At 43.2% G+C, this 24,711-nt stretch overlaps 1 protein-coding gene across 1 annotated transcript in view; it reads left to right on the plus strand.

Annotated features, from left to right (window-relative positions):
* Positions 1-24,711, plus strand: part of LOC126456742 (F-box/LRR-repeat protein fbxl-1-like) — a 115,882-nt gene that overhangs the window by 77,014 nt on the left and 14,157 nt on the right. Inside the window, exon 4 of the mRNA XM_050092488.1 lies at positions 4,317-4,502. Within this exon, the coding sequence (XP_049948445.1) occupies positions 4,317-4,502 (186 nt within the window). The remainder of the gene's footprint in view (positions 1-4,316; positions 4,503-24,711) is intronic.

The following is a 24,711-nucleotide window of genomic DNA, read 5'->3' on the forward strand; positions in this document are numbered from 1 at the left end:
CTTGCGCACGTGCACACACACACACACACACACACACACACACACACACACACACACACACACGAACTTCATTAGCAGGGAAAGGTGTGTGTGTGTGTGTGTGTGTGTGTGTGTGTGTGTGTGTGTGTGTGTGTGTGTGTGAGAGAGAGAGAGAGAGAGAGAGAGAGAGAGAGAGAGTGTGTGTGGGGCAGTGTGATAAAACTTAAGAATATATCTGAATCCAATTAAAAGAGATTGTCATATATCAAAATCAGATTTTAGGCACTGACATGTAGGTAAGAAGTATATCGAACAATGAAAAATCCAGGAAGCTGAAGAGACTGTGGACACATGCGTGCGTGCGCGTGTGTGTGTGTGTGTGTGTGTGTGTGTGTGTGTGTCTATTTTTACAAAGGCCTTATTTTGTGACAGTCTTTTTGTTGTGCCTATCTGCGACTCAGCATCTCTGCTATATTGTAAGAAGTACATCATTTTATATAAATCACCAAAATTGCTAAGCAGTGCACTGAAAAGTATCTTTTAAGAGAAATAGATCAAATATGGGAACCAGTGAGACAAAAGCGTATGATAAATGTAATCATGGTGAGTAACTGAAAATACAGGGCGGTATAATGAAATATAGGTGTGCAGAATGCTGACATATGAAATTTAATGCTGTGTAATATTTAAGCTGTTCTTTTAGGCTCCTGCGAAATCACGACCTTGGAAAATGGAGCATTCCAAAACAAAACAAAAACCACACTACGTTTTTGAGATGATTATTTAAACTCCCACATTCAGATGTGACTTAGACTTTGGGCTACACTACAGATCAGTCTGCCGCGGCAGCCAGTTTTCTTCCATTCACATTTGATGGCTTCCCCAACTGACAGTTAATTAAACATTCCACATTAACATAAACTTCAGGCTATGCTACATATGTGTTTGTCATCACAGTGAGTTTTCTTTGATTCACATTTGTTGGCTTCACCATCTTGCAACCAAACTGTGACATTCCAAAGTAGCCTAGGCTTATAGCTACACTACAGATCCTTGTGTACTGTGATCATTTTCTTCCATTCACATTCATTGACTTCACCAGTGCCCAACCACACTAACATTTCAACTGTACATTGATCATTCCATAATGCTTTGCTCAAGAATGTGTTTATTTTAGGAATGTCTTTTAATTTTGTTTCTCCCTGCCCAAAACTCTATAATTCTCAAGCGTCATGTTAGTTTCATGTTCTGTAGTGAAATAAAATGGTCTCCGGTTGTCAGTAGTAACCGAGTCCTTGTTTATAGTTCTGTCTGTCATTCTGATGCTTCACGCGATCACCTTTGTCTCATTTGAGCCCGACGCTTGCCTTCTCGTAGCTCTCTCGACGCTGTGGAAATGCTGCACAGTGCCACTACTTCTGGCCGTGTGACTTCGACTCCTCCTGCAGAAGGTCGAGGTTGTAATACCTCTTTATATTCGATGAATTATTCTGATACAATTCTACCCTTGAATGATGTTTACTAACTTTCTATCTTCATACTTGCAGAATCCATGCGCAAAGTAGTTTCATACAATAGCTATGCCATGAGCACATAATTATTCTTTGTAGTACTCTCTCTGGTGGTTGTCAGAAAAAGCTTCCGAGATTGTCTTCGTGCCGATTAGCCTGAGCTTTGTTTGAAGAATTGTAATCTGAATATTGAAATTTATGACAAAAGATAAATGATACGAAATTGTACGATTAAAAGGGAAATATACACACACACACACACACACACACACACACACACACACACACACACACACACACACACACACACAAACACACACACACACTCCTGGAAATTGAAATAAGAACACCGTGAATTCATTGTCCCAGGAAGGGGAAACTTTATTGACACATTCCTGGGGTCAGATACATCACATGATCACACTGACAGAACCACAGGCACATAGACACAGGCAACAGAGCATGCACAATGTCGGCACTAGTACAGTGTATATCCACCTTTCGCAGCAATGCAGGCTGCTATTCTCCCATGGAGACGATCGTAGAGATGCTGGACGTAGTCCTGTGGAACGGCTTGCCATGCCATTTCCACCTGGCGCCTCAGTTGGACCAGCGTTCGTGCTGGACGTGCAGACCGCGTGAGACGACGCTTCATCCAGTCCCAAACATGCTCAATGGGGGACAGATCCGGAGATCTTGCTGGCCAGGGTAGTTGACTTACACCTTCTAGAGCACGTTGGGTGGCACGGGATACATGCGGACGTGCATTGTCCTGTTGGAACAGCAAGTTCCCTTGCCGGTCTAGGAATGGTAGAACGATGGGTTCGATGACAGTTTGGATGTACCGTGCACTATTCAGTGTCCCCTCGACGATCATCAGTGGTGTACGGCCAGTGTAGGAGGTCGCTCCCCACACCATGATGCCGGGTGTTGGCCCTGTGTGCCTCGGTCGTATGCAGTCCTGATTGTGGCGCTCACCTGCACGGCGCCAAACATGCATACGACCATCATTGGCACCAAGGCAGAAGCGACTCTCATCGCTGAAGACGGCACGTCTCCATTCGTCCCTCCATTCACGCCTGTCGCGACACCACTGGAGGCGGGCTGCACGATGTTGGGGCGTGAGCGGAAGACGGCCTAACGGTGTGCGGGACCGTAGCCCAGCTTCATGGAGACGGTTGCGAATGGTCCTCGCCGATACCCCAGGAGCAACAGTGTCCCTAATTTGCTGGGAAGTGGCGGTGCGGTCCCCTACGGCACTGCGTAGGATCCTACGGTCTTGGCGTGCATCCGTGCATCGCTGCGGTCCGGTCCCAGGTCGACGGGCACGTGCACCTTCCGCCGACCACTGGCGACAACATCGATGTACTGTGGAGACCTCACGCCCCACGTGTTGAGCAATTCGGCGGTACGTCCACCCGGCCTCCCGCATGCCCACTATACGCCCTCGCTCAAAGTCCGTCAACTGCACATACGGTTCACGTCCACGCTGTCGCGGCATGCTACCAGTGTTAAAGACTGCGATGGAGCTCCGTATGCCACGGCAAACTAGCTGACACTGACGGCGGCGGTGCACAAATGCTGCGCAGCTAGTGCCATTCGACGGCCAACACCGCGGTTCCTGGTGTGTCCGCTGTGCCGTGCGTGTGATCATTGCTTGTACAGCCCTCTCGCAGTGTCCGGAGCAAGTATGGTGGGTCTGACACACCGGTGTCAATGTGTTCTTTTTTCCATTTCCTTTCCAGGAGAGAGAGAGAGAGAGAGAGAGAGAGAGAGAGAGAGAGAGAGAGAGAGTGTGTGTGTGTGTGTGTGTGTGTGTGTGTGTGTGTGTGTGTGTATATTGCTCCTTTATACAAAAGGTGTGTATTTGAAATTTGAGAATTAATGATATCCATCAATATATTGCGTAGTTGTTAATCAGAAGGGACCTTCCAAAAGACTGGATACGAACCTGCATTTAATAATCCAAGAGCTCCATTACTTATTCAGAAGGTTAAACTTCATCAAAGCCAAATATCCGCATAATCTGAGGTTTCCCGACTGATTATACAACGCTCCCAAAATTACGAGGCATTTTATTTGTACAGATTAGCAGACTGCCACAAAGCACGAGCCTGCAGAGAAGAAGAATCATCGCCTGATTTCATTCTAACAAGTAAAATTTCTGAATCATTTGAGTGACTGAGATATGATTGTGTTTCCTATTATGAATGACTGATTGCTTGAACGAATTGAGAACTACATAACTACATAATTATATAGGTAGGAGGAAAAATTACTCAGTCTGTAAGAGAGTGCAGATGTACGTCAACTATTTACACAAAGATGTAAACAGTGTATCGTTAAATCTTCTGTATTATATGTTCACTACTTCTCTGTGTACAACTTCAGTGACACCCTAGGTGAACAGATCTCAGGAAGTCTCAACATACATAAGTCTTGCTTTGATATTAGCCAATGACTGAGTGACAGTTCTAACAACTTTCATCATTTGATTTCTCTATTGACTTTCTTGCACACTTCTTTTCACTCCTCGTCCTTCAAGCCACCACTGAGCTGCGACGTCCCAAAGAAAAAGCGCTCTGCCACGGCAGGTGGAGTGTTTTATTCACTGTCGTGCCTTGCTGATGTCTGGAGCTGACATTATTTACAGTTCATCTGCACAGACGTAAAATTAGGGCACACACAGTGTAAGGTTGTCCACTTAATAAATACCTAAAATATGTTTTCCACTCTAATACAGCCGGTATTGGAAATTTTGGTATTTCTGTACATCCCGTATAATAAAAATTTTTAAAAAGCTTAAAGTGTGTCACTTGCTGACAGATGTGTGGTTCCCGTGCTGAAAGAGGCCGCCAGCTCTCTCAAGAAACTGCAGCTGCGCCTCTTTGACGTGGCACTCGAGGAGGAGGCCGCGACGTTTGCAGATCTCGGAGAGCTGCACAATCTGCGTGAACTGCACTGCAACCAGCTCTGCCCGCACCGGCCTCGCCTCATCTCTCTCGCCTTCCAGTAAGTCATTCCTCACTATTTATAGGTACGAGGCTGAGTCGATATAAATCAGATTTTATTTTTTAAAAATTCATTTATTGAAAAAAAGGCAGTTACAATTTATTTTTCCACATAATTCCCTGCTTTAGAAGTACATTTTTCCCAGGGAGAAGGAAGGTTTCTTTATTGCAGCATTATAGAATGCAGCTGGTCACGTCAGAAGCCAACTGCGCACGGATTCCTCCACACCCCCGTCATCTTCAAATTGGTGCTCTCCTAGAGCTTTTTTCAAGCTGTCCAAATAAATTGAAATCACATTGTGATAGGTGCGGGCTGTAAGGAGGACGACTAAGTTAAGTCCAGTGCATTTTCTGTAATTTGGAGATCACCAGAGCTGCAGTATCGGGTCCAGCACTGTCACAGAGGATGACGACCTGTCAAAGCAGTCGACCTCGTCTTTTGAGGCGATACGCAGCCCTCACCTTCTTCGGCAGCTCACAGTAGCGTGCAGCACCGATTGTGCATTGCTCGTGTAAAAATGCAGTGAGCAAAATGGCTTACCGGTAAAAATGAAAAATGGTGGAAAGAACCACGCCAGCTGACAGCTGAGCCCTGTCTTTCCCTGGGGCTTCCTCCCCCTTCCTCCAACACTCCTTACTGGCCCGTCTGGATGTGCGAGTGCAGTGGTGGACCGACACACAGGTCACAGCTGATGATCCGACTCAAAAGTGCATCACTTTATTTCTCAAACCTTGCTGTAAGACTTTGACAGACCTCCGAATGTGTCAGCTTCTGATTTTTGATCAAAAGGCGAGGTACCCATGTAGAACAAACTTTCCGGAGCTGTAGTAATTTGTGACGATCGCTCGAAAGCTCCCGTAACTTATTTCTGATACTCTCACCTATCGGTCGCCTTCGAGAATGTATCGAACTGCACAAATGTCTCAGTTTGTAATACTGGTCCGAGGATGATGATCGTATTGCTGATTTTCCACACGTTCCCGTTCTTCCTCAAAATCTTTATGCCAGCAAACACACGCATCCTTGACAGTATTTGATCACCGAACTGTGCAATCAGTCTCTGGAAGATTTCTATCACTCTAACTCTTTCACGAGCAAGAATTTTTGTAATAATTATGCATCGCGCAGTGGAGAGGTAGACCTGTCACTCAGATATCTTGCGCATTACGGACGGAGCTGTCGGAGGTATGCGATAGCCGGCTCTCCCTGCTCCTCACGGAACCATCCGACAATACTAGCAGCACAGGTCCGGTCCTACCAACTGTTGGTGCTCAGGAACAAAAATCCCATTTGTATTTGATTCACCCTCGTACCAACTCTGTTAAGAGTCAGGATGGTTTGAAGAAGACTGTAAAAAGAAAATGACAGAGGGAAATGAGGCAAGAAAGAAATGATAAACAGGGCAACAAAATCTAATATGGAAGATTTCACAAAGGAAAGGGAGGAAGTAAACAGAATCAACAGAAGAAAGAAATGAAAATCAGAGAAGACACGAATTATGGAGCTAGAATAAAAATGTAACGGCCAAGAAGTAAGAAAATTCTATGAAAGGGTTCGTGAACTAAATAAAGGCTTTTATTCGTGTACTGTATTCTGCAGTGCTAAAGAAGGAAATTTTATAGGAGGAGAAGAACAGATTCTGGAATGGTGGGCTGAATATTTTAGTAAACTGCTGATCAGAGATATACGGAAACCTCTTTATAACTTTCCCTCAGATAATGTTTCCCCCGTGTTCTGTCTTTCTTTTCCAGTCCCGACGAAAAGCCCGTTTGCCCACTGCTAAAGTTTCCTCTTTAGTATGTTTACTCTGTACAACACTTTCCTCCATGTAACATTCATATTTTTGGAACCCTAACCAATTATTTCTCTCCTCATAGCATTTAAGCCTTTGGTGGAGGTGCTTCATTTCCCGTCCTGTGTATTTGCACAAGCTCTGAAAGGTCACACTGGGCGTGAGTCACACGTCAGCGTCAGTGCCCGCGTGATGTGAGATGTGACACACATTGTGCTTGTCGTTTGTCTCACCGGCACTGTTTTTTTGTTTTTCGTGTGAGCAAACGGTGAACAGCTGTACGGTGTGTTTAACACTCCACCTCAATTACACTATACACCTGAGGTGCACTGCAGGCATACGTGTTTGGAACTGCAGATTGGTTCACGTCAACCAATTACACAGTACACACAGGGTATCCCTGGCACGAATCTGCGTGTTTACACTAGATGGAATAAAATGTGAAAATGGAAGGAGAATTAGTGATTTTTCGTAACATAATTCATTTGAATTAAAAATTTATGACAGGTGTGACCTTGAGGTTCCTATTTTTTAAAGTAATTATTGTTCTGTTACGTAGCTAGCACAAAATTATTTTATTACTGTTCTGAATTATGACCCAACTGTTTTGTATTATAATGGTTGTTTGCTCAAGGACACTTTATCTAAATTTATAACAATTATGGAAATTCCAGGATGGAGCAATACGTAAAATAAGGGAAAGGCAATTACCTATGGTCTAACAGATTGGTATGTGGAACATAGAAACACTTAAAAGCAACAACATTCATCCTAGCTTTTGAGCATTTACTCTTCTTCCAGCAGTAGTACACACAACCACACAGGCCATAAATTTACACACGGTAGACGTAGCCGTTTTTCGAATATTTCCCTGGCAGTGCCTGTAACCATTAGGATGAGGGCAGGATGATGATGTCAATGACTGTGATGAAAAAAACAAACGTTTTTGGGTTCACCCTGGATGGGAAGAAGGAATCTGGGGCCTGAAGATCCATTTATACAAAGGTGGCTGAAGGATTTGAAACATTCAAAACATTCAGAAGATTTATGATGACCCCTCGGGTACAACAATAGCACAACTTTCTCATTTGGAGCAAGAAATGGTTCTAATACAGCCCAGAGGAAATAGGAAGCAAACATGTTTGCTTGATTACTTCAAAGAACCCTGGGTACAGGATGTTCAATTTGTGTCAGTTCATAGATTTTTGCGAAAGTCTGACTGAAGTTGTATTTTACAAGTTCATTATTAAAGTAATTATTTGTAGCTAATTCTTTTTTAATTTTTACTATTTACTGTCTTCTTATGTAGTATAACCTCAGTAAAATTTGACTCAACTTTTATAATCATCAATTAGAAGTCTTCACCTTTACAGTGTTTACCTCGATGCAGTGTTGAGAATTCGTGGTCCCTTGAAAAAAAATATCATAGAGAGATTTCACTGTAGTAATACTGGAAGAAAATGAAACAGGGCACAGTCGGCCATGCACAGTGGTAGCTAGGATGAAATATTTGCACCCACAACAATAGTAGAGAACATTAGGTTGCCAGTTAAAAGCCTGAAGAATAATGGAGTCTCGGAGAACAATAACATTTCAGCAGAGATGACTGAAGGTGGTGGTGAACATCTGACACACCCTGTCCACCAGCTGATCTTTGAAATATGAGAAAAAGAAGTGATGTCAGACCAGTGGAACTTGGCCATTATTTGCCCGATTTATAAGAAGAAGGAGAAAGCAGATTGTGAAAATTACTGTGTTATCGCCTTATTTGATGTTGTGTACAAAGTCTTAGCCAAAGTCATTCCTGTGAGACTCATTCCATTTGCAGAAGAGATACTTGGAGACCATCAGTGTGATTTCTGACAGGGCAGATCAGTGACTGACTGTATATTTACTATAAGGCAAATAATGGAGAAGCACTATGAACATAATGTGGATGTACATCAGCTCATTGTAGGTTTCAAAAAGGCTTACAATAGCTTTAAAAGGAAGAAGCTATATCAGATTGTAATGGGTATGAAATTTCATTATAAACTAATGAGATTGGTACAATTGGTCCTCACCAGCATGAAATGCCAAGTGCAAATAGAAAGAAATTCTTCTAAAAATTTGAAGTTAACCAAGAGTTACGACAGGGGGATCTACTATCTGCACTACCTTTCAACATAGTGTTGGAGAAAGTGATGAGAAGGGGAAAGATCAATAACCCATGTGGTACTCTGTTTAACCATGTGAACCAAAACTGAGCATATCCCTATGATGATTGCATGTTGTCCAGAAAATTGAAAGAACTGGAACAAGTATTTGGCAGACTAGAAAAGAAAGCAGAAGAGTTGAGCATTTGAGTAGACGACATCAAAACTCAGTACTTCTTTGCTTCCAGGAGAAATGCTGCTGTTAAAGAGAAATACATCGAGTTGAACGGGACCAACTGTGAGAGATGAGAGAAAGTCTAGTGCTCAGAAGTGCCGATAATTGATAATAACAGCATAAGCGAAGAAATAAAAGGTGTGGATTGCTGTGTGAGATAGAGCTTACTGGCCCCCAATTAAGATTATTTAGTCACATAGACCGAGCAGAAAATTGAGGTGACTTTCTGTCAAGCAGTTATGAGGCAGGTTGTAAGATAGACTATGTGATCAAATGTATCTGGACACCTGAATAAAAATGACTTACAAGTTTGTGGAACCCTCCATCGGTAATTCTGGCATTCACTTTGTTGTTGGCCCACCCTTAGTCTTGATGACACCATCCACTCTTGCAGGCAAACGTCCAATCAGGTGCTGGAAGGTTTCTTGGGGAATGACAGCCCATTCTTCACCACAGAGCACTGCACTGAGAAGAGGTATCGATGGCAGTAGTAAGGCCTGGCATGAAGTCAGTGCTCCAAAACATCCCATAGGTGTTCTATAGGATTCAGGTCAGGACTCTGTGCAGGCCAGTCCATTACAGGGATGTTATTGTCATGTAACCACTCCGCCATAGGCGGTGCATTATGAACAGGTGCTCGATCATGTCGAAAGATACAATCGCCATCCTTGAATTGCTCTTCAACAGTGGGAAGCAAGAAGGTGCTTAAAACGTCAATGTAGGCCTGTACTGTGATAGTGCCACTCAAAACAACAAGGGGTGCAAGTCCATTCCATGAAAAACATGTCCACACTATAACACCACGAGCTATAAATTTTACTGTTGCCACTACACACGCTGGTAGATGACGTTCACTGGGCATTCGCCATACCCACACCCTGCCATCGGATCGCCACATTGCATACCGTGATTTGTCACTCCACACAATGTTTTTCCACTGTTCAATCGTCCATTGTATGTTTATGCTCCTTACACCGAGCAAGGCATTGTTTGCCATTTACCGGTGTGATGTGCGGCTTATCACCATGAATTCCAAGTTTTCTCACCTCCTGCCTAACTGTCATAGTACTTGCAGTGGATCATAATGCAGTTGGGAATTCCTGTGTGATAGTTTGGATAGATATCTGCCTATTACACATTACGACCCTCTTCAACTGTCAGCAGTCTTTGTCAGTCAACAGACGAGGTCAGCCTGTACGCTTTTGTGCTGTATGTGTCCCTTCACTTTTCCACTTTACTGTTGTTGTTGTGCTCTTCAGTCCAGAGACTGGTTTTATGCAGCTCTCCATGCTACTCTATCCTGTGCAACCTTCTTCATCTCCCAGTACTTACTGCAACCTACATCCTTCTGAATCTGCTTAGTATATTCATCTCTTGGTCTCCCTCTACAATTTTTACCCTCCACGCCGCCCTCCAGTACTAAATTGGTGATCCCTTGATGTCTCAGAATATGCCCTACCAACCGATCCCTTCTTCTAGTCAAGTTGTGCCACAGACTCCTCTTATCTCCAATTCTATTCAACACCTCCTCATTAGTTATGCGATCTACCCATCTAATCTTCAGCATACTTCTGTAGCACCACATTTCGAAAGCTTCTATTCTCTTCTTGTCGAAACTATTTATCGTCCACATTTCACTTCCATACAAGGCTACACTCCGTACAAATACTTGCAGAAACTACTTCCTGACGCTTAAATCTATACTCGATGTTAACAAATTCCTCTTGTTCAGAAACGCTTTCCTTGCCATTGCCAGTCTACATTTTATATCCTCTCTACTTCAACCATCATCAGTAACTCATTTGCTACTTTAAGTGTCTCATTTCCTAATCTCATTCCCACAGCATCACCCGATTTAATTCGACTACATTCCATTATCCTCGTTTTGCTTTTGTTGGTGTTCATCTTATATCCTACTTTCAAGACACTGTCCATTCCGTTCAACTGCTCTTCCAGGTCCCTTGCTGTCTCTGGCAGAATTACAGTGTTATTGGCGAACCTCAAAGTTTTTATTTCTTCTCCATGGATTTTAATACCTACTCCGAATTTTTCTTTTGTTTCCTTCACTGCTTGCTCAATATACAGATTGAATAACATTGGGGAGAGGCTACAATCCTGTCTCACTCCCTTCCCAACCACTGCTCCCCTTTCATGCCCCTCAACTCTTATAACTGCCATTTGGTTTCTATACAAATTGTAAATAGCCTTTCGCTCCCTATATTTTACCCCTGCCACCTTCAGAACTTGAAAGAGAGTATTCCAGTCAACGTTGTCAAAAGCTCTCTCTTAGTCTACAAATGCTAGAAACGTAGGTTTGCCTTTTGTTAATCTGTTTTCTAAGATAAGTCACAGGGTCAGTATTGCCTCACGTGTTCCAACATTTCTATGGTATCCAAACTGATCTTCCCCAAGGTTGGCTTCTACCAGTTTTTCCATTCGTCTGTAAAGAATTCGTGTTAGTATTTTGCAGCCGGGGCTCATTAAGCGTATAGTTCAGTAATTTTCACATCTGTCAACACCTGCTTTCTATGGGATTGGAATTATTATATTCTTCTTGAAGTCTGAGGGTATTTCGCCTGTCTCATAGATCATGCTCACTAGATGGTAGAGTTTTATGTGGCCTGGCTCTCCCAAGGCTGTCAGTATTTCTAATGGAATGTTGTCTATTCTCGGGACCTTATTTCGACTGAGGTCTTTCAGTGCTCTGTCAAACTCTTCACGCATTATCGTATCTCCTATTTCATCTTCATCTACATTCTCTTCCATTTCTATAATATAGTCCTCAAGAACATTGCCCTTGTATATATCCTCTATATACTCTTTCCACCTTTATGCTTTCCCTTCTTTGCTTAGAACTGCGTTTCCATCTGAGCTCTTGATATTCATGCAAGTGCTTCCCTTTTCTCGAAAGGTGTCTTTAATTTTCGTGTAGACAGTATCTATCTTATCGCTAGTGATATGCACCTCTACATCCTTACATTTGTCCACTAGCCATCCCTGCTTAGCCATTTTGCACTTCCTGTCGATCTCATTTTTGAGACGTTTCTATTCCTTTTTGCCTGCATCATTTACTGCATATTTATATTTTCTCCTTTCATCAATTAAATTTAATATCTCTTCTGTTACCCAAGGATTTCTACTAGCCCTCGTCTTTTTACCTACTTGATCCTCTGCTACCTTCACTATTTCATCTCTCAAACCTACCCATTCTTATTCTACTGTATTTCTTTCCCCCATTCTTGTCAATTGTTCCCTTATATTTTCCCTGAAGCTCTCTACATCCTCTGGTTCTTTCAGTTTATCCAGGGAAATAGAGGGTCTTTCAAAAAAAAAGTAAAGAATGTTTTGATCTGAGAGCTGCACAATTCTACCCCCAATCCCGCCACTGTGTCTTACACCTTCATTGTCTTCAGTGCCAGTATGACACAAACAGCATGTGTCATTTACTGTTTATTTGTATGATTTTTAAACGTGTGACAAAATTAATGATCCCACCAAGTGAGAGTGTAGAGTGTTTTTCTGTATGGCTGTGAAAGCTGGGAATTGAAGGCGAGAGAGGCAGAATATAATAAATTTAAGAAGAATATAATTAACTTTCTTGAGAATGAGGAGCTTATGTACACGGATCAGCACAGTTTCGCTTGTGTGAGTCAGCTTGCCCTTTTCCCACGTGACATACTGAGAATTATGGATGGTGGGCAACATGCAGATTTCCAGAAAGAATTTGACACGCTACCCCCTTGCAGGCTGTTAACAAAAGTACGAGCATATGGAATGAGTTCACAGATATGTGAGTGGCTCGAAGACTTCTTAAATAATAGAACCTAAGTATGTTGTCCTCGACGGTGAGTGTTTGTCAGAGACAAGTGTTTCTCCAGGAGTGCCCCAGTGAAGTGTGACAGTAGCGCTGTTGTTCTCTGTATACGTAAATGATTTTGTGGACAGGGTGGGTGGCAATCTGCAGTTGTTTGCAGGTGTCAAAGTTCAGTGACTGTATGAAGATGCAAGATGACTTAGACAAAATTTAGTTGGTGTGATGAATAGCAGCTAGCCCAAAATGTGGAAAAATGTAAGTTAATGTGGATGAGTAGGAAGATCAAACCTGTAATGTTCAGATACAGTATTACTAGTGTCGTGTTTGACACAGTCAAGTCATTTAAATATCTGGGATTAACGTTGCAAAGTGATACGAGGTGGAACGAGTGTGTGATCACTGTGGCAGGGAAGCTGAATGGTCAACTTCAGTTTATTGGGAGAATTTTAGGAAAGAGTGGTTCACCTGTAAAGGAGACTGCATATAGGAAGCTAGTACTACTCGAGTGTTTGGGATCTGTATCAGGCCGGATTGAAGGAAGACGTCGAAGCAGTTTAGAGGTGGGCTGCTAGGTTCGTTACCAGTAGGTTCGAACTGTACGTGAATGTTATGGAGATGTTTCAGGAACTCAAAGGGGAATCTCTGGAGGAAAGGTGAAGTTATTTTCGAGAAACACTATTGAGAAGATGTAGAGAACCCACATTTGAAGCAGGGTGCCAAACGATTCTACTGTCAGTAATATACTCTGTGTGAAGGGCCGTGAAGATAAGATAGAGAAATTAGGGCTCATATGGAGGCACGTAGATAATCATTTTTTCCTTGCTCTATTTGTGAATAGAGCAGAAACAGAAATGACACGTATTGGTACAGAACACCCCCTGCCACACACCATATGACGACTTGCAGAATATCTATGTGGATGTAGATCTAGATGTAGAGAGTGTGTGTGTGTGTGTGTGTGTGTGTGTGTGTGTGTGAGGGAGATTTAAAGAATTTGAGATGTGAGGTTGAAAGAAGAATGGAGAAAACAACATGAGTGGGTAAAGTGAGGAGTAATGGGGTAGTGAAAAGCATAAAGAAGCAAAGAAATCTCCTAAACTTCATTAAGAAAAGGGGAACAGATTTAGCGGAACACATAAAATGAGTAAAAGGATTTCTGACAACAGCTCTTGAAGGTTCAGTGAGAGCACAGAAGAAAGTGGGAAGGAGTAGAATAAAAAGGTAGGATGAAGTCAAAAGAGGAAGATTCCAGCGCAGGAAGCAGTTGACCTATGGAAAATGGTGTCAGCAAGTAGGCAATAGTCACAGCACCTTGTAATGATCATGAAGTGTGAGGTTCTTAGCATAATGTGGTTTCTGAATGCCAAAAAGTCTGCTGTATTGAAATTTATAAACACATAACAAAACATTATGGAAGTGTGTTGAATGAAGTTTTAGTTCAAAAATTGTGCATCACATTTAGTGGCAGACAGAGGAAAATTTATGATGAAGAACGATCAGCCAGACTGGCAGTTGCTACTGACAAACCCAGGAAAAAAATTCGATGCCATAAACGTTCCACTTTTGATGGACTGAACTTGTACTTTCCTGAAATTTCATGATCAGTTTTTTCAAATTGATTCTGGTGATTTGGGCTATAGAAAGTGTGTACCACATGGATTTTATCAAACTGATTCTGGTGATTTCGGCTATAGAAAGTGAGTACCAGGTGGTATTCTTGACATTTGGCAGCAACATTTCTCACACAGCATAACAAGTATGGTGGGGATTTTTGTAACCGCATTGTCACTGGTTGCAAGACGTGGGTTCCATGTAAAAGTACAGAAACAAAGTGCGTGTCATTCAAATGGCACCATTCGTGATTTACATCAAAACAAAAAAAAAAAAATAAACAAATTCTGATCACCAGAAAGGCTACAGCCACAGTGTTTAGGGATTGAATGGGCATCCTGCTCGTTGGCTGTAGGGTTAAAGGAGAGACCAAAAATGCTGCAGCCTGCCGTCAGACCCTTCGGAGACTGCGCCAGGCAAATCAAAACTGATGCATGGGTTGTTTTCCGGCAGCACTGTGGTTCTTCACGATAATGTTCAGCCGCATTCTGCTGCGTCGCCATGGCAGTTTACGTGGAAAGCTTTTGAACAGCGACGTCATAGCCCAGATCTGGTCATGAAATGATTATGATATTTTTCACAAAATGAAGAACTTTTTGAGCTGAGAGCACAATGGTAATGACAACAAACTGAAAGAGGTCAGTAGTGACTGGCTCAACAACTTGATGGCAAATGAGTCTGTGACAGGTATTTAAATTTGAGTGGCAGCTACATAGAAAAGTAGCTCAGCTACCAAAATATGTTGTAAAATAAGTTTTCTTCAATTATCTTCAATGAAAAGTGCTGGAGAAGCAAAAACCAAATACTTTTTTCCTCGACTCTCGTATTTGGTACTATTCGAGAGTGTACTTGTTCAAATGTCTTATTAGAACACAGCTGGTGACGTGTTTGACAACCGCCAATATTTCGATAGGCACACACCCCACCGTTTGAGAGCCACATATGCAATGAGAGATGAGAGTGTGCTGTGCAAGGAAGTTTAAAACCTCGGTATGCTGGTCAAAAAGGACACACACACACACACACACACACACACACACACACACACACACACACACACACACACACACACACACAGAGAGAGAGAGAGAGAGAGAGAGAGAGAGAGAGAGAGAGAGAGAGAGAGAAAGAGTAAATACTAGCTCCACTGCACAACCAAAGATGATGAACACCGGAAGTTATTGATTGTGAATATTAATTATCAGCAGGAGAGGAAGCAACATTAACTCTGTCTCTCTGTTGTTTCAGGAGAGAGAGAGAGAGAGAGAGAGAGAGAGAGAGAGAGAGCTGGATTGTAAATGGAATTTAAGCAAAAACTTCCATTTCTAGAGACGTCACCATTTAGTATTTGCTATTGATAACTTTTGACATCTATCATCACAGTGTTTGTCTGAATGTGACCTGCATATTGAGGTTTTAAACTTCCTCACACAATGCTGCCCTATTGCATTTGTGCTGCGAAAATGAAGGACTGTTCACCTGGCTACGTGTCATTGGTTGCCTAAAACATCTCCTGACTGTGCTCCCTCAAGTTGTTTGAATATCTTATACATCAGCAGAAATTCAAGTTTCACAAGTTTGTGATTGGCTTTGATACGACCTAAGTGAACATTTGCGTGTGCCAGCAGAGTGCCATTCTAAGTGCACCGTACACAAAGTTACTCACCCCATAAAGACATCACATTAACACCTTCACAGTGGCTGAGAGTCCAGACGCTGTTTCAGGTATGCCAAACCCAGCCGGAGCCACTCGTCAATGCTCAGATCATCTAGAGCTACGCCGGCACGGTAGCTCAGCGTTTTCGGCCAGAGGGTTAGCTGCCCTCTGTAATAAAAAACTGAGTTAATCGATCAACAACGAACTTCAATGGACGTCTTACGACGTCCGCCCCGAGCAAATGCAACGAACAAAATGAGATTAAAAAAAAAAAAAAAAAAAAAAAGAAAGAAAAGAAAAAAAAAACAAAGAGCTACAAAAAATGTGGGGATATCGATTGCTACTTCCCACCACTATTTGAGATAGTCCTACATATTTTTCAGTTGAAACTTCTGGGCTGAGAGGCCGTGGTCGATGTATAAAATTTCCACCTGACGTTTCGTCTCCATCTGCGGGAGACGTCTTCTGAGGTCGACCGGCTACTGCCACTGAGGCACCATGTACTCTCGCATTTATAGAGCGCATAGAGGGCACCACCATTCGTCACGTGATGCCGACGGTATGCCTATCTTTGGGAGGCGTCATCATTCTCGATTAAGAGTAATTGATTGTCACTCTGCTGGCGCAACGTCGACATCCATATTTTGTCCAACTTTAAAACTTCCTCTTTTCTATTAAAGTTGTTATGGTGTTTGTGAATTTCTATTGCTTCTCTACACATGCGAGCATGATAATGGGATGTTCGTGCTAGAACGCTTGTCTCATTAAATTTAATTTCGTGATTCCCATCTCGAAAAACATGCTCAGCTACGGCCGATTTTTCGATGTGTCCTAAGCGACAGTTACTTCTATGTTCGGCTAAGCGGGTGTTTACACTTCTTTTCGTTGTTGAAATATATACTTGTCCACAACTGCATGGAATTTTGTATACCCCAGGTGTTGCTAGGGGATGTCGGGCGTCTTTTGCATTTCTTAAATATTCCTTAAACTTCATGGTGGGTCACGGACCGTATCGAGAAAGTTCTGGCCAAGTATGAGTTCGAAACAATCTTCAGACCCACCAAGAAGATTAAGGAATATTTAAGAACTGCAAAAGACGCCCGACATCCCCTATCAACACCTGGGGTATACAAAATTCCATGCAGTTGTGGACAAGTATATATTTCAACAACGAAAAGAAGTGTAAACACCCGCTTAGCCGAACATAGAAGTAACTGTCGCTTAGGACACATCGAAAAATCGGCCGTAGCTGAGCATGTTTTTCGAGATGGGAATCACGAAATTAAATTTAATGAGACAAGCGTTCTAGCACGAACATCCCATTATCATGCTCGCATGTGTAGAGAAGCAATAGAAATTCACAAACACCATAACAACTTTAATAGAAAAGAGGAAGTTTTAAAGTTGGACAAAATATGGATGTCGACGTTGCGCCAGCAGAATGACAATCAATTACTCTTAATCGAGAATGATGACGCCTTCCAAAGATAGGCATACCGTCGGCATCACGTGACGAACGGTGGTGCCCTCTATAAATGCGAGAGTACATGGTGCCTCAGTGGCAGTAGCCGGTCGACCTCAGAAGATGTCTCCCGCAGATGGAGACGAAACGTCAGGTGGAAATTTTATACATCGACCACGGCCTCTCAGCCAGGAAGTTTCAACTGAAGACAACACCGGCTGTGAAAGCCTACATTGTATGAGTCCCACATATTCTCCAATGGGATTTATACTGGCTGATATAGAGGAGAAGTCAAGGTGTGGCAGGGCTATTGAATGTTCATGAAACTGGGTATGTATGCTTACAGCCCTGTCAACATGGCTGTTGTCATCTCAAATGACAGGAGTGTCCACAGCATACTGATCAGGAACATACACAGAAGGAAAACGTTTGGTTACTGAGAATGTGGAAATAAACACTGTTAATGTTCACAGTAACCTCAACAAAAGTGCTCAAGTCACGGTACATACTGCAGATTAAACACCTCATTGGGTCACCAGTACACTCGATACCTCGTGTCGTACAAAAATGAGCAGTATCACGACCCACTGGACCAAACCGTACAACTCCAACTGGGTACTGTCCAGTCCGTGTCATTTGGCTCGTCGAATGTGTGCAGCTCGTGGTTGCTCCACCTCTTCCTCACGGTCAGATGGAAGGTGTCAGTGTAAAACTATTGCTTAGGTGGTTGGGCTGCAGAGAATTTTCCACTGTGTTCGTGCCGGTTTCACGAGTGTGCAGAGTCGGAGCGAGCCAAGCTAGCACAGAATGTCACCAGGGTGCGATAGCGGTCAGGTGTCGCCGCCTGTAGTGTAGGCGTCACTCGTGCTTTGCGTCGTGGCTCGGCTGTGTCTCAGAAGGCAGAGAATGAGACGGGCCACCCAGAATGACGACGTCCAGACGGACGGTTGAAAGGAGCTGAAGAAAGGTGTCATTCTCTTCTGATCTGTTCTGAGATTCCTTTTGGATATGTTTTTCTGATTAACAAGAGATGCAATTATAAGCTCCCGTCTCCTTGGAGATTATATGGCTTAACTAATGATTATTATGTTACATTCCTCTTGTTTTAGTTGACCGTGTATATCGAGATTTCGTTCATTGTTACATGCAGTGGTGTGGTACTAACTGATGGAGACGCATTAAGAACTGGTAAAATTTAATTTTTTTCCCTTATCACACTGCACAAACATAAACACACTATTAATCAAACTGTGCCACTACTATTAAACACAGAGATAAATCCTTCGCTACGCAACCGCCTTCGGCTCACGCAGCCTACACCGTCCACAGCCTCTCAACAACTGCCTCTACTTAGCGACTCTCTGCGCCACTGGGCATTGTCGCCCACCAAAGAACAACCACTTACAGATACTACACACCACTATCCTCACACTGTGTTGTAATTGTTAGAAAGAACAACCGAAAACATAATGGTTCTTCAAAGAGTTGTTACATCATTTAGTAGTGTAAATACTACAAAGCTCTGTTCCCGCCCTCGGTATTTTGTAGACGGAGAAGAAGTCAGACTGCAATATTTGGCATTGTGTAGCAGGTCCTGTGCACCGAGAAAATTTGAGAAAGGCAACTGTGTGAGAAGACAATCGAGGTAAAAGTCATCGAGAATAATACTCGGATGACGGACCGCTCGTGAAGTTGTCGACTCAATTACAGTGCGTAACTCGAGCTGCAACTTTGAGCTTTACGTGCAGCTCTGAATGACAGCCTTCTGTGAGGCACCAAACACCGTACGTTCGTTACGTGCAGTTCTCTTTACAATGTTCATCTCGAAAATGCAGCAGTTCTTGTCAGGTACGAAATTATCGTCGAAAAGGCGCGACACTCGTCTTCCTGTCAGTTAGAATCTCGTTAGGACCTCTGTTCTATTATGCTGTGAGTTGTGCAGTAGCCTCTGTAGGCACAGCAGACGCTCTGTGTCGATACCCCAATAAATGCGGCAACTTCGCTGACGGTGTGGCCACGGGCACCTGCAGACGAGACACCTCCTCTGCGCCACTCTGCCACGCCTCCTGCTCAGCACGCCTTACTGCACCGCCTCGTGACCGCTCACTACCAGTTCCACACGTGTGCAGCGCTCCAGAGCGATCTGTGTACCGTTGATGTTGTTGTTCTTGTTGTGGTCTTCAGTCCTGAGACTGGTTTGATGCAGCTCTCCATGCTACTCTACAAGCTGCTCCATCTCCCAATAACTACTGCAACCTACATCCTTCTGAATCTGCTTAGTGTATTCATCTCTTGGTCTCCCTCTACGATTTTTACCCTCCACGCTGCCCTCCAATACTAAATTGGTGATCCCTTGATGCCTCAGAACATGCCCTACCAACCGATCCCTTCTTCTAGTCGAGTTGTGGCACAAATTTCTCTTCTCCCCAATCCTATTCAATACCTCCTCATTAGTTATGTGATCTACCCACCTAATCTTCACCATTCTTCTGTAGCACCACATTTCGAAAGCTTCTATTCTCTTCTTGGCCAAACTATTTATCGTCCATGTTTCACTTCCATACATGGCTACACTCCATACAAATACTTTCAGAAACGACTTCCTGACACTCAAATCTATACTCGATGTTAACAAATTTCTCTGCTTCAGACACGCTTTCCTTGCCATTGCCAGTTTACATTTTATATCTTCTCTACTGCGACCATCATCAGTTATTTTGCTTCCCAAATAGCAAAACTGCTTTACTACTTTAAGTGTCTCATTTCCTAATCTAAGTCCCTCAGCATCACCCGACTTAATTCGACTACATTCCACTATCCTCGTTTTGCTTTTGTTGATGTTCATCTTATATCCTCCTTTCAAGACACTATCCATTCCGTTCAACTGCTCTTCCAAGTCCTTTGCTGTCTCTGACAGAATTACAATGTCATCGGCGAACCTCAAAGTTTTTATTTCTTCTCCATGGATTTTAATACCTACTCCGAATTTTTCTTTTGTTTCCTTCACTGTTTGCTCAATATACAGATTGAATAACATTGGGGAGAGGCTACAATCCTGTCTCACTCCCTTCCCAACCACTGCTTCCCTTTCGTGTCCCTCAACTCCTATAACTGCCATCTGGTTTCTGTACAAATTGTAAATAGCCATTCGCCCCCTGTATTTTACCCCTGCCACCTTCAGAATTTGAAAGAGAGTATTCCAGTCAACATTGTCCAAGGCTTTCTCTAAGTCTACAAATGCTAGAAACGTAGGTTTGACGTTCCTTAATCTAGCTTCTAAGATAAGTCGTAGGGTCAGTATTGCCTCACGTGTTCTAATATTTCTACGGAATCCAAACTGATCCTCCCCGAGGTCGGCTTCTACTTGTTTTTCCATTCGTCTGTAAAGAATTCGCGTTAGTAGTTTGCAGCCGTGACTTATTAAACTGATTGTTCGGTAATTTTCACATATGTCAACACCTGCTTTCTTTGGGATTGGAATTATTATATTCTTCTTGAAGTCTGAGGGTATTTCGCCTGTCTCATATCTTGCTCACCAGATAGTAGAGTTTTGTCAGGACTGGCTCTCCCAAGGCTGTCAGTAATTTTAATGGAATGTTGTCCACTCCCGGGGCCTTGTTTCGACACAGGTCTTTCAGTGCTCTGTCAAACTCTTCACGCAGTATCATATCTCCTATTTCATCTTCTTCTACACTCTCTTCCATTTCTATAATATTGTCCTCAAGAACATCGCCCTTGTATAGACCCTCTATATACTCCTTCCACCTTTCTGCTTTCCCTTCTTTGCTTAGAACTGGGTTTCCATCTGAGCTCTTGATATTCATACAAGTGGTTCTCTTTTCTCCAAAGGTCTCTTTAATTTTCCTGTAGGCAGTATCTATCTTACCCCTGGTGAGATAAGCCTCTACCTCCTTACATTTGTCCTCTAGCCATCCCTGTGTACCGTGTTTACTCGAATCGAAGCCACACTTTTTTTCCGGTTTTTGTAATCCAAAAATCCGCCTGCGGCTTAGAATCGAGTGCAAAGTAAGCGGAAGTTCTGAAAAATGTTCATAGGTGCCGCCACAGCTAACTTCTGCCGTCGAATATATGTAGTGCTACACAGGCTTGCTTTGCAGGCACAAAGATAAATACTGGTGCGAAAACCTCTGCATCAGTAAATAAATTAAAAAAAAAAATGGAAGATGAGCTTTTTCCTCCGCCCCGAGTTTCGACCACTGCATTTTCATACATTATCCAACGAAGTAAATACAAATACCGTATTGTTCATCTTCGAATGTAGCAGCATTTCAATGTACTATGAAAATCCGACTGGCAAGACTGTTTGGGGTTTTTGTCAATATGGCCAACTCTACATTCTGAATTTTTACCTACCTGTGAGAAGAGATGATTGCTAATAGGAAATTTTATGAATTGTGAATCACATGCGGTATTCTCTTCACCACAATATAATAATACGAATATAAACATTTTGCCATGTATTCTTTCGTGTTTGCTGCTATCTCATTTAAATCCTGTCTGCGTAATAAACTACGAAACTAGAGTGAGACAACAGCAAACGCGGAAGAATGTACATATCATGTCATGTTTATATTCGTATTAAATGGTTCAAATGGCTGTGAGCACTATGGGACTTAACATCCGTGGTCATCAGTCCCCTAGAACTTAGAACTACTTAAACCTAACTAACCTAAGGACATCACACACATCCATGCCCGAGGCATGGCGACTGTAGCAGTAGTGCGGTTCCGGACTGAGCGCCTAGAACCGCTAGACCTATTCGTATTATTCTTATGCCTATTAGTGATACAGTCAGAAATGAAGCACGGCAATTGACTAGATTTTTAAATCTAAGATGACTAATTTCTGTGCAGAATGTAATGTACTAAAGAGGCGTCTGCAAAGATTTTCAAACGGAGAAAAATTTTCGCTAAACTCTCGTTCAGAACATCTTCCCCCGCCCCCCACCCCCCGCTGCCATTGTAAGCGGCGGTAGCGCGCACATAAGCAAGACATGCCGCGAGCGGCGACAGGCCGTAGACACTCACTATCATAATGCTACAAACAATGCGTGACACAGTACAGTAATGCATTTTCCGCTCAGAGTGACGTAAACACCTATAACAAATAGAACGGCACTTACGAGATCAAAGAAATATAAGCAATCAATTCAAACCAGACGAAGCACGTGAAAAAGGAAGGGTACCCGTATAAATACCGACGGAGCGCCTGACGCATAGCAATGGCTACCTGGTAAAGCTTAATTGCTAAGCTTACGACTCGAACCAAACTACTGTAGCTGTATCGTCATTCATTCGACCTAAATTGTGTCTCGTATTAAAATGAACCAACTTTGTTTCGATTTGGAGGTGCGGCCTAAAACTTTTCTCTCCCCTTGAATTTCGAGTCTCAAATTTCAGGTGCGGCTTAGATTCGGGAAAAATTTTTTTCCTTGCTTTCGAGTCTCATTTTTCAGGTGCGGCTTCGATTCAAGTGCGGCTTACAAGGGGAAGGCCTCAGACACGGCCAACCGATTCGGCTCAAATTTGGCAGGTCGCTTGTGTACAACCTAAAACGAAGGAATCTAAGTTATTTTGGGTCAACACTCCCGCGTTTTTGAGAAAATCGCCCCTAAAAGTTGTGAAGAGCAATCGACTCGAAATTGGAGGGATCGATAGATAATTGTAAATAGAACATTTTTCATCATCGGGTATGGGGTCCGTAAACGCAAACTTTTCCAGAAATCGAGGAAAGAAACTTTTATAACTGCCGCTTCTGTGCCCACGTGGTAAACGCTATTCGGCGACAGCGCTGATAGCGCACCGGCCAAGGTAACTGGCTGGGTCTCGAAGAACCCGGGTTCGAACCTCGAAAAAATATTTCACAACAAACAATAACTAGTTACTACAGCATAAACAGACGAGCTAATCACCACAAACTACAGACAATACTCGTCATATGTTAGTTACGGAAGGACTGTATTCATTCATAAATCGTATTTCATTCGGCGCATTAACGATGGAAAAATCACTACATGTATCGGCGAGGTTCGCGGCAGCCTATGACGGAAAACAACTCTTTCCGATTGACTTCTATAAGGCTCGTGCTGCACACCTTCACTCTTCCAGGTTCTCAACTATGATATGACGAAGAGGCAACCGGGACAACAAAACTCTCCGCGCGTACATTCTGTCCCGTGCCTCGCTGTAAACAAGCGTCGCACGGTTGGCTGTCTGTGATCCCTCGTGAGGAATTCGCAGCACTCTTGCTCGGAGTTGTTTTCATGTGACGAGGCTTAAAAGTTTAATACTTTACTAACTCACGGCGTTTGGGAAATTAGTTTGCTTACCTTATTATTATCATTCGTTATTGATTTACTTACCTTATTAACCGTCCTATCCTTATCAATTGAGATATGGAAAAATACAAATGAAAATAATAACATCCGCTAGGTTTCTTCGAGATTCGAACCCGGGTTCTCCCATTCCGAGCCAGTTACCTTTGTGCTATCGGCGCTGCCGGCGGAAAGCGTTTTGCACTTCGGTACAGAAGCGGCAGTTGTAAAAGTTTCTTACCCCCATTTCTGGAAAAGTATGCGTTTTCGGACCTCATACCTGATGATGAAAAATGTAATTACAATTATCTATCGATCCCGCCAATTTTGAGTTGATTGCTCGCCATAACCTTTAGGGGTGATTTTCTCAAAAACGAGGGGGTGTTGACCCAAAATACATTCCTGGAAATTGAAATAAGAACACCGTGAATTCATTGTCCCAGGAAGGGGAAACTTTATTGACACATTCCTGGGGTCAGATACATCACATGATCACACTGACAGAACCACAGGCACATAGACACAGGCAACAGAGCATGCACAATGTCGGCACTAGTACAGTGTATATCCACCTTTCGCAGCAATGCAGGCTGCTATTCTCCCATGGAGACGATCGTAGAGATGCTGGATGTAGTCCTGTGGAACGGCTTGTCATGCCATTTCCACCTGGCGCCTCAGTTGGACCAGCGTTCGTGCTGGACGTGCAGACCGCGTGAGACGACGCTTCATCCAGTCCCAAACATGCTCAATGGGGGACAGATCCAGAGATCTTGCTGGCCAGGGTAGTTGACTTACACCTTCTAGAGCACGTTGGGTGGCACGGGATAAAAGCGGACGTGCATTGTCCTGTTGGAACAGCAAGTTCCCTTGCCGGTCTAGGAATGGCAGAACGATGGGTTCGATGACGGTTTGGATGTACCGTGCACTATTCAGTGTCCCCTCGACGATCACCAGTGGTGTATGGCCAGTGTAGGAGATCGCTCCCCACACCATGATGCCGGGTGTTGGCCCTGTGTGCCTCGGTCGTATGCAGTCCTGATTGTGGCGCTCACCTGCACGGCGCCAAACACGCATACGACCATCATTGGCACCAAGGCAGAAGCGACTCTCATCGCTGAAGACGACACGTCTCCATTCGTCCCTCCATTCACGCCTGTCGCGACACCACT

The sequence above is a fragment of the Schistocerca serialis genome, chromosome 2 (genome assembly GCF_023864345.2).
Source record: "Schistocerca serialis cubense isolate TAMUIC-IGC-003099 chromosome 2, iqSchSeri2.2, whole genome shotgun sequence".
Lineage (NCBI taxonomy): Eukaryota > Metazoa > Arthropoda > Insecta > Orthoptera > Acrididae > Schistocerca > Schistocerca serialis.